The sequence below is a fragment of the Talpa occidentalis genome, unplaced genomic scaffold, assembly GCF_014898055.3.
Source record: "Talpa occidentalis isolate TD23 unplaced genomic scaffold, MPIMG_talOcc4v2.1 talOcc4.8, whole genome shotgun sequence".
Lineage (NCBI taxonomy): Eukaryota > Metazoa > Chordata > Mammalia > Eulipotyphla > Talpidae > Talpa > Talpa occidentalis.
In genome coordinates this window covers 80,715,414-80,729,650 of record NW_023605194.1, presented here as the reverse complement: position 1 = coordinate 80,729,650, position 14,237 = coordinate 80,715,414, and the positions used below count along the sequence as shown (strand labels likewise).

Genomic DNA, 14,237 nt, shown 5'->3' with positions numbered 1-14,237 from the left:
TAGTTTAATATTTCTAGAGTATATTTTTGGTTTGGTTTTCTTTGACCCTTCATTTTGTATTCCACATAAGAATGAAACCATCTGGGGCCTCCCATGTGGTGCAGCGGTTCAGCACTGGGTTGTGAAGCTGCCCGCAGCCTCTGCAGCGCCAGTTCAATCCCCGGCTGCTCCCCGGCCACTGGAGGAGGGTCCCACATGGCGTGCAGACCTCTCCTGCAGCCCGCTGCTCCCCTCAGCAGTGTACTTCGTCATTCTGCCTGTTCTGCTCTCTGCTCTGGCTTTGGTGAATTCTCTCACCCTCCCGTGCTTCTGACTATACGCAGTGCTTGTATAAATAAATAATAAATAAATCCTTACCAAAAAAAAAAAAAAAAGAATGAAACTCATTTCTCCTTGACACTAGGGTTGTTCCATGAGTTGGCGAGTGTAAATAGTGCTACAATGAACTTAGGAGTGCATATGTCCCTTGAATTAGTGTCTTTGCATTCCTTACGTAGATACTAAGGTTTGTAATTGCTAGATCATATGACAGACCTATCTTTAATATTTTGAGAAACTTCATTCTGTTTTCCTTAGGAGCTGAGCCAGTCTCTATTCCAACTAACAATGTACACTGGTTCTTTTTTCTCTACATCCTGCCAACACTTGCTGTTTCTGGTCTTTTTGATGTGGACCATTTCTATATGGGTGAAGTGGTATCTCATTGTGGTTTAGATTTGAGTTTCTCTAAGAATAAGTGATAATAAGGTTTTATTTTTCTTCTGTCTGTTGTCCATCTGTGTGTCTTCTTTGGAGAAGTGTCTATTTACCTTTTCTGTCCATTTTTTTTTTTATTGGGTTACTTGCTTTCTTTTTGTTTAGTTGCATATGTTCTTTGCAGAGTTTGCATCAGCCCCTTGCTGATGTTTTTCTTTTTCTCCCTGCGACTGTCCAGTTTTTCCAACACCATTAGTTAAAGAGTTTCCTTTATCCAGTGTATCCTGGCTCCATGTACAGATTAACTGACAATAAAGTTTGGGCTTATTTCTGGGTTCTCAATTCTATTCCATTGGTCTTTGTATCTACTTTTATTCCAGTACCATATAGTTTTTATTACTGTAGTTTTATGCTGTAGTTTGAAATCTGGGCTTATGAGACCTCTCTTCTTCATCGTTTTGTAAGGACTACTTGCCTATTCAGGGTCTTATGTGATTTCATATACATTTTTAACCTGTTGAATTTATTGAAATAACCTGAGATTAACAGGTCAATTTCAGCAAATCATATATTTTTTTTAGACTCGAAAGGAAAATGTGGCCCGCCTCCACCTATAAACAATGGAGATATTACCTCACCCCTATTACCAGTATATGCTCCAGAAACATCAGTTGAGTACCGATGCAAGTCTTTCTATAAACTTGATGGAAACCAGAATGTAATTTGCCGCAATGGAGAATGGTCAAAACCACCAGAATGTCTAGGTAAGTATTTTAAAATCCTGATGAAAACTTGGAAAATCACTGTAATGTGTATGATGTTTTACTCTTTAAACTAAAATTTTCATAGATGAAGAAACTATTATTCTGTGAATGGTTGGCTACAAAATAATGTGTGAGGAAATCAGACATTGTAACATCCCTCAAGCAACAGCAGCAACAATTTCCTTCAATCAAACTTCTTAATATGATCATTGATACTATAAATCTGGGATTATAACACTTAATTATCACACATTAAACACAGTGCTTTATTTTTACATCATTTATCATTTAACATTTAAATCATTAATTTAAATATTAAGAAATTTATATATTAAATTAATAATTTAAATAATTAATTTAATACTGGCACAACTTATGTTTTGGTTAGGAAACAGTTTTGAAAATCCTTGGACCAATGTAGATTGCCCTTGAAAGTCTAAAGTCCTGTGAAAATATTTGTCACTAAATGTTTTACATTCTTTTCCTCCCCATTAGAGCCATGTATAATATCAACAACAGCCATGGAGGAACATCATATAAGGTTGAGATGGATAGATGCTGACAAACTTTATTCTCAGTCAGGGGAAACTGTTGAATTTGTGTGTAAAAATGGATATCGTCCAGTGACAAAAGATTCCTTACGAAAAACCTGTCAGAAAGGATCACTGATATATCCCACTTGTATAGAAAAAATGCATAAAGTGTAGTCAAAACTTACAATATGTACAGGTATTCATTATTAATACAATTTTGAACTTAATGTTGCTCAAGTTATCCAATCTCTACTTATTGTTTCAAGGATTGTTTGATTCATTTTCTTTAATAAACCAGAATTTGTATTAAATGTAACATGGATATGCAATTATAATCTGAGAGATCAATGAAGTGCTTCTTTCAATTATTACATTAAAACTTGGTAAACCAAAATATGTGTCCTATTCTGAAAATACTAGTGGGCAGAAATTCAATTCATTTAGTGCCTGCTTTTTCCATCCATCACTCTCCTGATTTACTCAAAGTTTTCTTTATAACTTCTGAGACTTTCTGAGACTATTTCAGACGAAATGATAAAAATATTCTTGTATCCTTATTCAAAATAATATTAGCTCACAAGTATGTAAAAACCAAACTAAACCATACCTTTGTTAGTTATAAGTTGTAAATAGTTATTACTTTCGTTTATTTCTTAATACATTAATATAAAAAACATTAAAGTCTTCTACAAGATGCCTATTTACCACACAGTGTAATTGAAATATTCATAAAAAGAAATTAGGTAAGCCATTATGGAAAACAGTATGGAGATTACTCAAAAAATTAAAAATAGGGCCTCCCTGGTGGCACAACCTTTGAGCGCTGGGCTGCGAAGCTGCCCGCAGCCTCTGCAGCACTAGTTCCATCCCCAGGTGCCAGCAAGGGTCCCACATGGCACTCACACCTCTCCTGCCCCCCGCTGGTCCCCTCAGCAGTGTATTTCATCAGTCTGCCTATTCTGTTGTCTGCTCTGTCTCTGGTGATTTCTCTCACCCTCCTGCACTTCTGACTGTACCCAGTGCTTGTATAAATAAAAAAAAAAAATTAAAAAAAGAAAATATTCAGGGCCTCCCTGGTGGCACAGCGATTGAGCGCTGGGTTGGGAAACTGCCCGCAGCCTCTGCAGCGCCGGTTTGATCCCCGGCTGCTCCCCGGCCACCAGAGGAGGGTCCCACATGGCATGCAGACCTCTCCTGCCGCCCGCTGCTCCCCTCAGCAGTGTACTTCGGTCCTTCTGCCTGCTCTGCTCCCTGCTCTGGCTCTAGTGAATTCTCTCACCCTCCCATGCTTCTGACTGTACCCAGTGCTTGTATAAATAAATAAATAAATCTTAAAAAAAAAAAAAAGAAAATATTCAATGTACATGAAAGCAAGAACAGATAGTCTCCACATAAATTTATTTTAGTTGTCTGACTCAACGTTACTTGCATATTTTACTTCTTTAACATTTGCACAGCATTTTGTGCACAAAAAAATAATTTGCACAGTAATTCTACTGTAAATATAATGACCTTGTATTTTGAAGACTTTTTTCAAAAAGAAATGTTAAGATGACCACATTATCATTATCATCCACATTATCATCCACATTATCATTACTGATAATTTTTCAAAGTACATCTTACATTCCAAGCATAGTTTTAGGTATCTTATTTAACTCATTTACCTTCACATCATTAGGAAGCAGGTACCATAATTTAGATGCACGTTTTACAGATGAAATAATCAAGACCCAATAAGCTTTATGTATTTTGCCAACATCAAACAGCTAAAAATTCAAATCCCGGCAGTCTGACTTCAAAGTTCAGACTTTAACACCAACATCACACAGCCTGGCAGAATTTGTCAAATGCAAAACCCTAACATGACAAGAAAACTGTGTCTATTGTTTTTCCAGTGAAAAACACAAATTTTGTTTTGAAGGAGAAACCATATAATATCATAAATAGCTGGCTGGTCTAAAAAAACAAGAACAACCGCAACCTTCCGCGGGACTCTGCCAGCCCCAGCTTGGTCAGGTGAGAGTTGGGATGCAACTTGGGGAGGGGCCAGAGTGCCCGGACACCTCATAATCTCCAGCACAAGACAACAAGCCCTACCCAGAACAACAGAGGTCTTGCCAACTTCTGCGGACTCCACCAGCCCCAGCCTACTAAGGCCCCTGTGACTTCCCAAAACATCCCTGCCAAAAACCCACACAGTCTGGTGAAACCCAGTCCTGAGACAGAGTACACCAAAGTTGTCACAGGACACACGACCACCCAGGACATCCCGCCATCAGCTTGCCCAGAGAGACACTGATAGGCACCAGCATCCCAGACACTCACCTGGACAACCCATGGCCAGGTAAGGTAAACAGAGGTTCTACCCAACAGCCCCATTTGCACTTTATAATTCACGGTAAGCCATTGTGAACACCCAGAAGTAGAGGGAGAAGCAGTTCCACAGCCAACTGAAGCTCCATCTATAGCAGAGCAAAAATGAAAATAAACAATGGGAGGAAAGAAAAATACAAGTGGCCAAGGGAAAAACTGTCATAATTGAAAAAGTCAAAGAACTCAAACAACACAAACAAAACCCAGAAAAACAAATCAGAGATATGTGAGAAAATACAGAAAAGGAAAAGAACACTTTGGAAAACATAATCAATGAACAAAAGAAAACACTGAAACTTTAAATAAGAAAATTAAGGAGCTGCAGGATGTAAAAGATCAATGGAAGAGCTAAAAAATTCTAGAAAAAAGCCATGAAAATAAACAGGATAGAATACATGGAAGAGTGAGTCAATACTCCCGAAGACACAGATCTGAAAAGAAACAAGGAAGAAAAGGAAAGAGAGACACAAAGAATAAAGAAACATTTTGAAAATTATCTGACTCCATGAGGAAAGAAAATAGAAGAGTCAGGAATTCCAAAAGGAGAAGAGAGAGGCAAGGAAGAGGGGAAACTATTTAAGGAAGTAATTGTAGAGAACTTCCCAAACTTGAAGCAGGGAATGATTATAGGCATACAGGAAGTTAGAAGGGTGCCAAATTATCATAATGAAAGGAAATCTACAGCAAGACACATATTAGTAAAGCTTCCAAGAATCCAAGACTAATCCAAGAGGAGAAATGGAATGACTTATTCTAAAAAATTCTAAGATGAAAATGCTAGCCAAGAGAATATCCAATCCTATAATTTCTCCTTTCATTTGAGTTAAAAATAAGGAACTTTTCAGACAAACAAAATCTTCAGAAATTCACTACCACGAAGCCCCCACTGAGAAATAGTATACGAAGCCTAAAAACCTAAAGCAAGAGAGGAACGAACAAGAAGAACTGAACAAGTAATTGAAATGAATCACAAAATGGTGAAGAAAATGGCAATACAGGCTGACTTCCAGGTATCAATAATCACCCTAAATGTTAGCAGAGTAAAATCATCAGTAAAAGACATAAAAGAGCATGCGGTATTAGAAAACAGAATCCAAACGTCTGCTGCCTCCCAGAAACACACCTAAACTTTAAAGATAAACATAGATTGAAAGTAAAGTGTTGGAAAATAATTCTACAAGCAAATGAGCCCAAAACGCAGGCAGGGGCAACCATACTTATATCAGATAAAATAGACTTCAAGCTAAAAAAGGTGACAAGAGACACAGATGAGGACTATGCCAAGGGTACAATACACCAGGAAGACATAACACACATCAATATATACTCACCAAGTGAGGGAACATCCAAATTTTAGAAAATTACCATCATCTCTGAAAACAGACATTGGAGTAAATACATATGTGGTTAAGAGACTTCAACTCTCTGCTTTCACCAATGGACAGATCAACTAGACAAAAAATAAACAAGAACATATTAGCCCAAAGTAAAGATCTAGACCACATGGCCTTAACAGACATCTATAGGACATTTCACACCCCAAAAACCCTAATACAAAGTTTCTCAAGTACATATGAATCATTCTCCAGGATCAAACACTTACTGGGGCACAAGATAAAATAAAAAAATGCACGAAGACTGAAATTGTACCTTCTCTCATCAGAAAGGCATCAATCTGGAACTGAACTATGAAAAGAAAGCAAGGAGCTCCCTTACCACATGAGGACTAAACAACAGGCTACTGAAAGACCACTGGGTGAATTAGGAAATAAAAGAAGACATTTAAAAATACCTTAATATGAATGACAAATGAAGACATACATTTCCAGAATCATAGGATACAGCAAAACAGTAGTAAGAGGAAGGTATATAGCCTAACAGCCCACATCAAGAAACAAGTAAGAACCTAATCTTCCTCCTCCAAGAACTAAAAAAAAAAACGACAAAAAAAAGTAGAAGAAAGAAAATAATATAATTTAAAGCAGAAATGAAGTAGAAATAAAAAAGACAATTCAAATGATCAATGAAACCAAAAGCTGCTTCTTTAAAAAATAAAATACAATACATAAACTTCTAGCTAGGCTCACAAAGAAGGACAAAACTCACACAAATAGGATCACAAATAAAAGAGGAGAAATTCCAACAGACACAGCAGACACAGAAGATAGAGATTACTATGAATATTTTTACACAAACAAGTTCAACAATCTAGATAAGAAGGACAAATTCTGAGAACTATACAGTCAGCCAAAGCTGAACAAAGAAGAACTAGAAGAGCTAAATCGATTAGAAGCAGCAAAATTGAAACAGCAATCAAACCCTCCAAAAAAACAAAGGCCCAGGATCAGATGGTTTCACAAGTGAGTTCTACCAAACATTCAAAGATGAACTAATGCCCATCCTACAAATATTCTTTCAAAGAATCAAGAAAGAAGGAATACTACCAAATACATTTTATGAAACCAATATTACACTGGTACCAAAACTAAAGATAACATTCAAGAAGAAAATTACAAACCAATCTCCCTTATGAACACAGATGCTGAAATTCTCCATAAAATCTTAGCAAAACAGCTGGCCGCAGCCTCTGCAGCGCATTTGATCCCTGGCTGCTGGAGAGGGTCCCACTGGCAGCGCAGACCTCTCCTGCCAAGTCCACTGCTCCTCTCAGCAGTGCACTTCGGTCCTTCTGCCTGTTCTGCTCCCCTCTTGGGCTCTGGTAAATTCTCTCACCCTCAGGCACTTCTGACTGTACCCAATGCTTATATAAATGAATGAATAAATCTTAAAAAAAAAAAAACTTAGCAAACAACAAAAAAAAAAACTTAACAAAACAAATCCAACAACTCATCAAAAGTTTTATACACCATGACCAAGTGGGGTTTATTCTAGGAACACAAGAATGGTTCAACATTTAAATATCAATTAACATAAGTCACCACATCAACAAAAAGAAAAAGAAAAATCACATGATCATATCAATAGATGCTGAGAAAGCATTTTATAAACATAATTTATGATGAAGGCCCTTGAAAAACTTGGAATAAAAGGAAAAGATCTTAACATAATAAAAGCCATATATGACAAACCCACAGCTAATAGCATTCTTTTTTTTAAAGATCAATTTATTTATTTAGACAAGAACCAGGGCACAGGCCAGATGCGCGGGAGGGTGAAAGGATTCACCAGAGACCTAATATTCTTAATGGTGAAAAACTGAGTAGACTTCCCATCAGGATCTGGAACAAGACAAGGATGTTCACTTTCATCACTGCTTTTCAATGTAATATTGAAGTTCTACCTAAAATAATTAAGCAAGAGAAAGACATAAAAGGAATCCAAGCTGGAAAAGGAGAAGTAAAACTATCGTTATTTGTAGATGATACAATAATAGAGAGAGAACCCTAAAAAATATGGAGAAAAATTTACTGAACTAGAAAATTTCAGTAAAGTAGCAGATTGCAAAATGAATGCACATAAATCAGAAGGAGTAAGAAATTAAGAAAAACATCATATTTGTAAATGTACTCCCCCCAAATTAAATACCAGGGAATAAACCTAACAAAGAAAGTGAAATACCTACAACAAGGAAATATCAACACTGTTAAAAGAAATAGGAGACACAAAGAAATAGATATTCCCAACACATGGATTGGAAGAATTAATATTAACAAAATGGCCATCATATCAAAAACAATTTTCAAATTAAATGCAATTCCAATAAAAATTTCAATGTTATTCTTTAAAGAAATGGACTATATACTGCTGAAATTCAAGTGGAATCACAAACACAAACACTGAATAGCCATAGCTCTCCTGAATAACAGAGGGAAGAATGTTGGTATTACATGCCCAGATTTCAAACTTTATGACAAAGTCATAATAATAAAAACAGCATGGTACTGGAACCAAAACAGACACACAGACCAATGAAAGTCCATAAGTAAAACCACAATTGTGGTCAACTCATCTATATCAAAGGAAGAAAGAAGATACACTGGAACAAGGAAAGCCTCTTCAATAAATGATGTTGGAAATGAAACTAAACTACATTCTCACAGCATACACAAAAATCAACACAAAATGGAAAGAGAATGTAAAACCTGAAATCGTGAAATATATAGAAAGGGACACAGGCAAAACACTCCACGATATAAACCTCAGAAATATCTGTGAGGTTGCTTTTCCAGAAGCAAGGAAAATGAAGGAGAAGATAAACAGGGACTAGCTCAAACTAAAAAACTTCTGATACAGTAACCAAAACAAAGACTGAATGGAGAAAATATCTACACACTTTACAAGGGATATCAAAGATCTACAAAGAGCTTACACAACTCAACAAAAACAAAGAAAACAACCCAATGAAAAAATGGGCAGAAGAGATAAAAAGATGCTGCTCCAAAGAAGAAACACAAATGGGGAGCAGGCATATGAAAAAATGTTCAATGTTACCTGTCATCAGGGAAATGCAAATCAAAACCACAATAAGATACCACCTTGACCAGTGAGAATGGCCCATATTTAAAAAACTGTAAACAAATGCTCATGAGGATGTGGAGAAGGAGGAACCCTCTTACACCACAGGTGGGAATGTAAACTGGTCCAGGGACTATGGAAAGCTGTGTGGAGGTTCCTCAAAACACTAAAAATGAATCTACCATATGATCCCGCAATTTCACTTCTTGGAATTTACCCAAGGACACAAAAACACTAATTGGAAAGGGAACCTGCACTCCTATAAAAAAAGTACATTTGAATAAATACACACACACACACACACACACACACACACGCCCATTAGTTCCAACTATCAAGGAAGTAAGTGTTAGGTAGATAGAAAACAAACATCTCTTTCTCTAAAAACTAACAAGTCATAGACTATAGGGGTGAGGCAGGTTCTGAAATGTGGCTGTGCAGATTGGTTACACACCAGTTCATGGATCTCAAACCAGAGCTGCTTCCCCCTACCTTGTGAAGCAGTTACTCAGCTAACTGCTCACACGCCCTCAACTCATGGTCTATCTTCATACGTGCAGAGGTTTTACGCGGTGGAAAACCCACAGTAGTCATAACAAGAACCCATGTTCTCTGCTTTTTGGTGACAAGGGTGGGAATGCTACTCTGGTCAATGCACTGCAGAAAAAACTGCAGGGGAAGTTACTGAAACCACATGCATAAAATTAGGTTCGCAATTGAGACTGACAGAAAAGAAAACAAAGGATTAAAACACTCATGCTAATGTGTGCATTGACCCCATACATGCAGGCTGAACACTAGGAAGAAGGTTCTTGGTTTCTGCTGCGAACATTAGCAAAAGCAAAGAACCCAAAATCTTTCAGCAGAATCACCCTGAAGCGCTTCAGAGGGAGTCGTTTCCCTGATGCTTGTGAACACGAAAGTGCATATATTACGATGACTTGACAGGAAGCAATTTAAAAAAAAAACAGTTGCTCCAACCAAAGTACTCCTGACCATCTGAAAACTAGGCGTTACCTTTTTAATGCTTTTACTTTAAAACTGCAAGAGCCCGTCGCAGCACCCGAAGGCTGTGAAACGCTTCCCCACTGAACAGGGGTCTTGAAAACGCTTCTGTCCTGCAGGTGCGCGCGACTTGCTGCGCCACCAAACGCCGGCGGTCGCCTACCCTGGCCCTTCGTGACACAGGCGACAAGGACCGACGGAGTCAGCGCGGCGGCACAGTCACTTATTCTCCAGGGGCTGGTGACCTGAGGCTCCCCGCCCAGCCGCGCTCGCCCCTCAGCAGAGACCAGGGAGCGACCTCCCAAGGGCGGCGCCGGCGCCCCGCCCGCGCCCCGCCCGCGCCCCGCCCACCGCCCCTAGCCCGGCTCCCGCCGGCGCCCGGGACTCACCTGCAGCACGAAAAAGCGGCGCGAGACACTGAAGCCGCGGTCGGGGGCCGGGAAGCGCCGGATCTTCACCTCAGCCACCTCCTCGTTCGGGTTGGCCAGGGCCAGCCCCAGCGTCCGCGAGGCGCCCGGGCGCACGTCCCCGAAGCAGAGAAAGGGCGACCGGCAGAAATGGCTGAGGGACAGGACCGGCGGGGACGCCGCCTCCCCCGGGGCCGCCGCGCCTACCCCGGGCTCACCTCCCAGCGGCTGCGGCCCGCTCGCCGCGTCGCCACGGCCGCTCCCCCGCTCGGCACCCCGCAGCCCCTCGGGCGCCGGCGCGGCTCCTTGCGAGACCCGGGAGGAGGGTCGGCTGCTCCCCCTCCCCACAGTCCTGAGGGCAAGTCCCACCTCTCCTCTTATCCCGAAAGTTGGGTTTAATACGCAGTGTGCGGTTTGTGCTTAATAGCTGATGTTGCCTGCGTTGTGCCTTCGACTTGAAATGTCTTCTCCGGTCGGGTAGACCCCAGACTTACTATTTCTAGGAAGCTTTCCACTCCCTCCCTTCCCTCCTCCACACACCCCCAAAAAGTTCAGCTGCCTCAGCTGTGCCACCGCTCTGCTTTGTGCAGGCACTTTCCAGACTGGCAGCTTATGAACTGCGTTTTTCACAAAATTATTTCGTTTCTCCTCCACGTATAAAAGTCAGATTTCACAAGAAACAAAGCAGAATATGCAGCAATACTGGACTCAATCTCACAGGACAATCATCCACGCTGAGCAAAGCAGCAGCTGTCCGGGTTAAACAGAGCGTGCCATCATCAGGCCACCAGGAATATCACAGGCCCTGACACACTCAACATCCCAGACTTGTGCTTGTTCCCCTAGGTCTTTGAGTTGGCTACTGCTAGTACTTTCTCTCTTCTACTAAACTAAGGAGTTCCTTCCTTTGGGATTTCCTTTAAATACTGAGTGAATTTGATTCATATCTGTATCCTGCATTACCCTTCTCCTGGGATACAGCAGCTGCTCTGTATCACTCATTAATGCATTGAGTGGTTGAGTGAAAAGGATCAATACTTTCCTATTACTATTTAATTTCAATCAGATTTCAATTTCATGGGATCCACTGTAGATAACTACTACAAAAAAATTAATTAATAACTACGTATTCAAGCACAGCCCTAAAACATGCACGCTTAACATTTGATGAGTGAATATTTAATCCAGGGACTCAAATTTAAATTTAAATCCAAAAATTGTGACTTCGTTTACAGAGGTTACCTCATAACCCGGTAGTAAATAATTATAACTTGGAGATTTGAAGAAAGTCATCATACTGAAAAAATAAGATCTTGAGTTAGATGTACTGAATAATTTCTAGATAGAAAAAAAAAATGCTATTCTAGTAACAACGACCAATCCTAACAGGTATCCCTGTACCTAGGTAGTGTCATTACACTGCTTATGAATGAACTGTGATAGCGATTAAAAGCATAACTGCTGCTTCAAGCTGAAAAGTGGCAATGTGGTACTTTGAAGTCACCCACTTATCTTGGTAATAATGATAATGCCATTTTTCAATGCTTGCAGTATTCACTGATTTCAGATTTTATAATCTGCGTGATCCCAACAATTATTTAACCTAAATAATTAGCACTTTTAAACTGTATTTCTTGGGCAATATTTGAACATCTGGACAGATTACTACCTCATGAAATATTTGCTCACTAACCTTCAGCTAATATTACAGTTCATTTTTTAAAGTTCTCTACATTTTATAAGTATAAAGGGTAGTATCTTCTAGCCTGAGACCAGACGCGCAGGGAGTGAGCCCCGCATCGCCATTTTAGAACAGGGACATTTCTTCAGTAAAGACTGCCTGCAGAAGGCTCCCTCAGGAGCCAGAGGTGAGCGGGGAAGCTCGCCCACGCCAGGCCCCTTCTGTCCTGCAGTCCAAACCCAGAGGGAGAGCGGGAACCCACCGCCAGGGCAGACCAAGCGCACAGGGGAGTGGGTTCCCACATCGGCATTTTAGAACAGGGACCTTTCTTCAGTGAAGTCTGCTTGAAACAGACAGATGGCCCCTGGAAGAGCCAGAGGGGAGCAGAGAAGCTCACCCAAGATGCCGGTCAGTCCCAGCAACACAGTGTCCCAATGCATACGACAAATTAGAAAACAGACAGTAGGGAGTAGAAGAACCACACGCAACCTAACAACTCCTCAGGAAAAAAGCACACCACAAAAAGAAAACCACCCCCCAGATTGCAACGACAGTAACTTGGAAGAACTTCTGAGCCTTCCAGAAAGAGTATTTAAAATTGCCATGATTAAAAAAATGACAGAACTCATAAAGGAAAACAATGATCAGAAGAAGGAAATTGAGGCCCTAAAGAGAGAAAACAACGGTCAGAAGAATGAAATTGAGTCCCTAAAGAGGGACGCAAAAGAAACACAGGAGGTCAAAGAATTAATGGAGGAACTAAAGAACTCTGGGAAAAGCAATGAAAGCAGAATAGATGAAATGGAAGAACGAATAAGTACTCTTGAAGACACAGAAATAAAAAGAACCAAAACAGAAAAGGAAAGAGAAGTACGAAGGAAAAAGAATGAAGAAAGACTTCAGGAACTATCTGACTCCATGAGGAAAGGAAAAATAAGAGTTATAGGAATACCAAAAGGAGAGGAGAAAGATGTAGGAACAGAGAAATATTCAAAGAGATAATTGAAGAGAACTTCCCAAATGTGAAGAAGGAGCTGAAAATTGATATACAAGAAGCAAGAAGAACACCAAACTTCCACGATGAAAGGAAAAATACAGCAAGACACGTAATAGTGAAGCTCCCAAGAATCCAGGACAAGGGAAAAATAATGAAGCTGACAAGAGGGAAGAAACAGATAACATTCAAAGGAAAACCAATCAGGCTGACATCAGACTTCTCTAAAGAAACACTATGGGCAAGGAGAGAGTGGAGGGACATAGTCAACAGACTCCAAGAAAACAGATGCCAACCCAGAATACTCTATCCCGCAAAGCTCTCCTTCCTCTATGAAGAAAGAATAAGGACCTTCCCAGACAAACAGAAACTTTGGAATTTCATTACGACTAAACCCCGACTCCAAAAAATACTACAAGGAATCCTAAAGCCAAAACCTCAGAGGGACGAATAACAATGAAAGAAGGCCCCCCAAAAAATAAAAAATAATTAAAAAAAGTTATTAAAAGAATAAATAATTAAAATCAAAGGAAAGACAAACACAATGGCAATACAGATGCTAACATATCAATATTAACTCTAAATGTAAATGGACTAAACTCTTCAATAAAAAGACACAGAGTTGCAGCCTGGATTAAGAAACAAAACCCAACCTTTGGCTGTCTCCAGGAAACACATTTAGCTACAAAAGATAAAAATAGACTCAAAGTAAAAGGTTGGAAAACAATCCTACAAGCAAATGGACCAAAAAAGAAAGCAGGAACAGCTATACTTATATCAGATAAAACAGATTTCAAACTCAAAAAAAATAAAGAGACCCCAATGGTCACTACATTATGATCAAGGGGACAATACTTCAAGAAGAAATAATACTCATTAACATATACTCACCAAACGAAGGAGCACCAAAATATATCAGACAACTGTTGTCATCTCTAAACTAAACCCCAAACCCCAGTGAAGTTGATGGAGCTAAGTCATATCCTTGTTTACATACAAAATCTATTAGATCTCCATGTAAGATCTTTCTTTCATATTCCATTTCATCTCTATGTTATTTCTGCTCATGTAATCCACATTAACAGTACATGGCTCTGTAAAACAAAATGCTCCTTTAAATCCTTTGTTCATTTCACAAATTTGAAAGAGATAATATTTAAAGGAAAATTATGACAGGGCTCAAAATTAATATTTGATATTTGATATTTATCCTCAAAGGTCCCTATCTTCTTTATTTCATTAACTAAAATCAAATAATTTGAAACATTAAAAACATCACTTAGGGCTATTAACCACTGAAGTTGA

General features: G+C 39.4%; 2 protein-coding genes across 2 annotated transcripts in view; both read left to right on the top strand.

Moving 5' to 3' along the window:
* The window catches only part of LOC119233607 (complement factor H-like), a 47,120-nt gene extending 44,717 nt beyond the window's left edge, over positions 1-2,403 (top strand). The window contains exons 21-22 of the mRNA XM_037496102.2: positions 1,278-1,460; positions 1,956-2,403. Of these exons, the coding sequence (XP_037351999.1) occupies positions 1,278-1,460; positions 1,956-2,167 (395 nt within the window). The 3' untranslated portion in view covers positions 2,168-2,403. The remainder of the gene's footprint in view (positions 1-1,277; positions 1,461-1,955) is intronic.
* A 2,940-nt stretch (positions 2,404-5,343) lies between these two features.
* LOC119234715 (complement factor H-like) overlaps positions 5,344-14,237 on the top strand; it is a 56,001-nt gene continuing 47,107 nt past the window's right edge. The window contains 2 exon segments of the mRNA XM_054690687.1: positions 5,344-5,445; positions 9,970-10,615. Of these exon segments, the coding sequence (XP_054546662.1) occupies positions 5,344-5,445; positions 9,970-10,615 (748 nt within the window).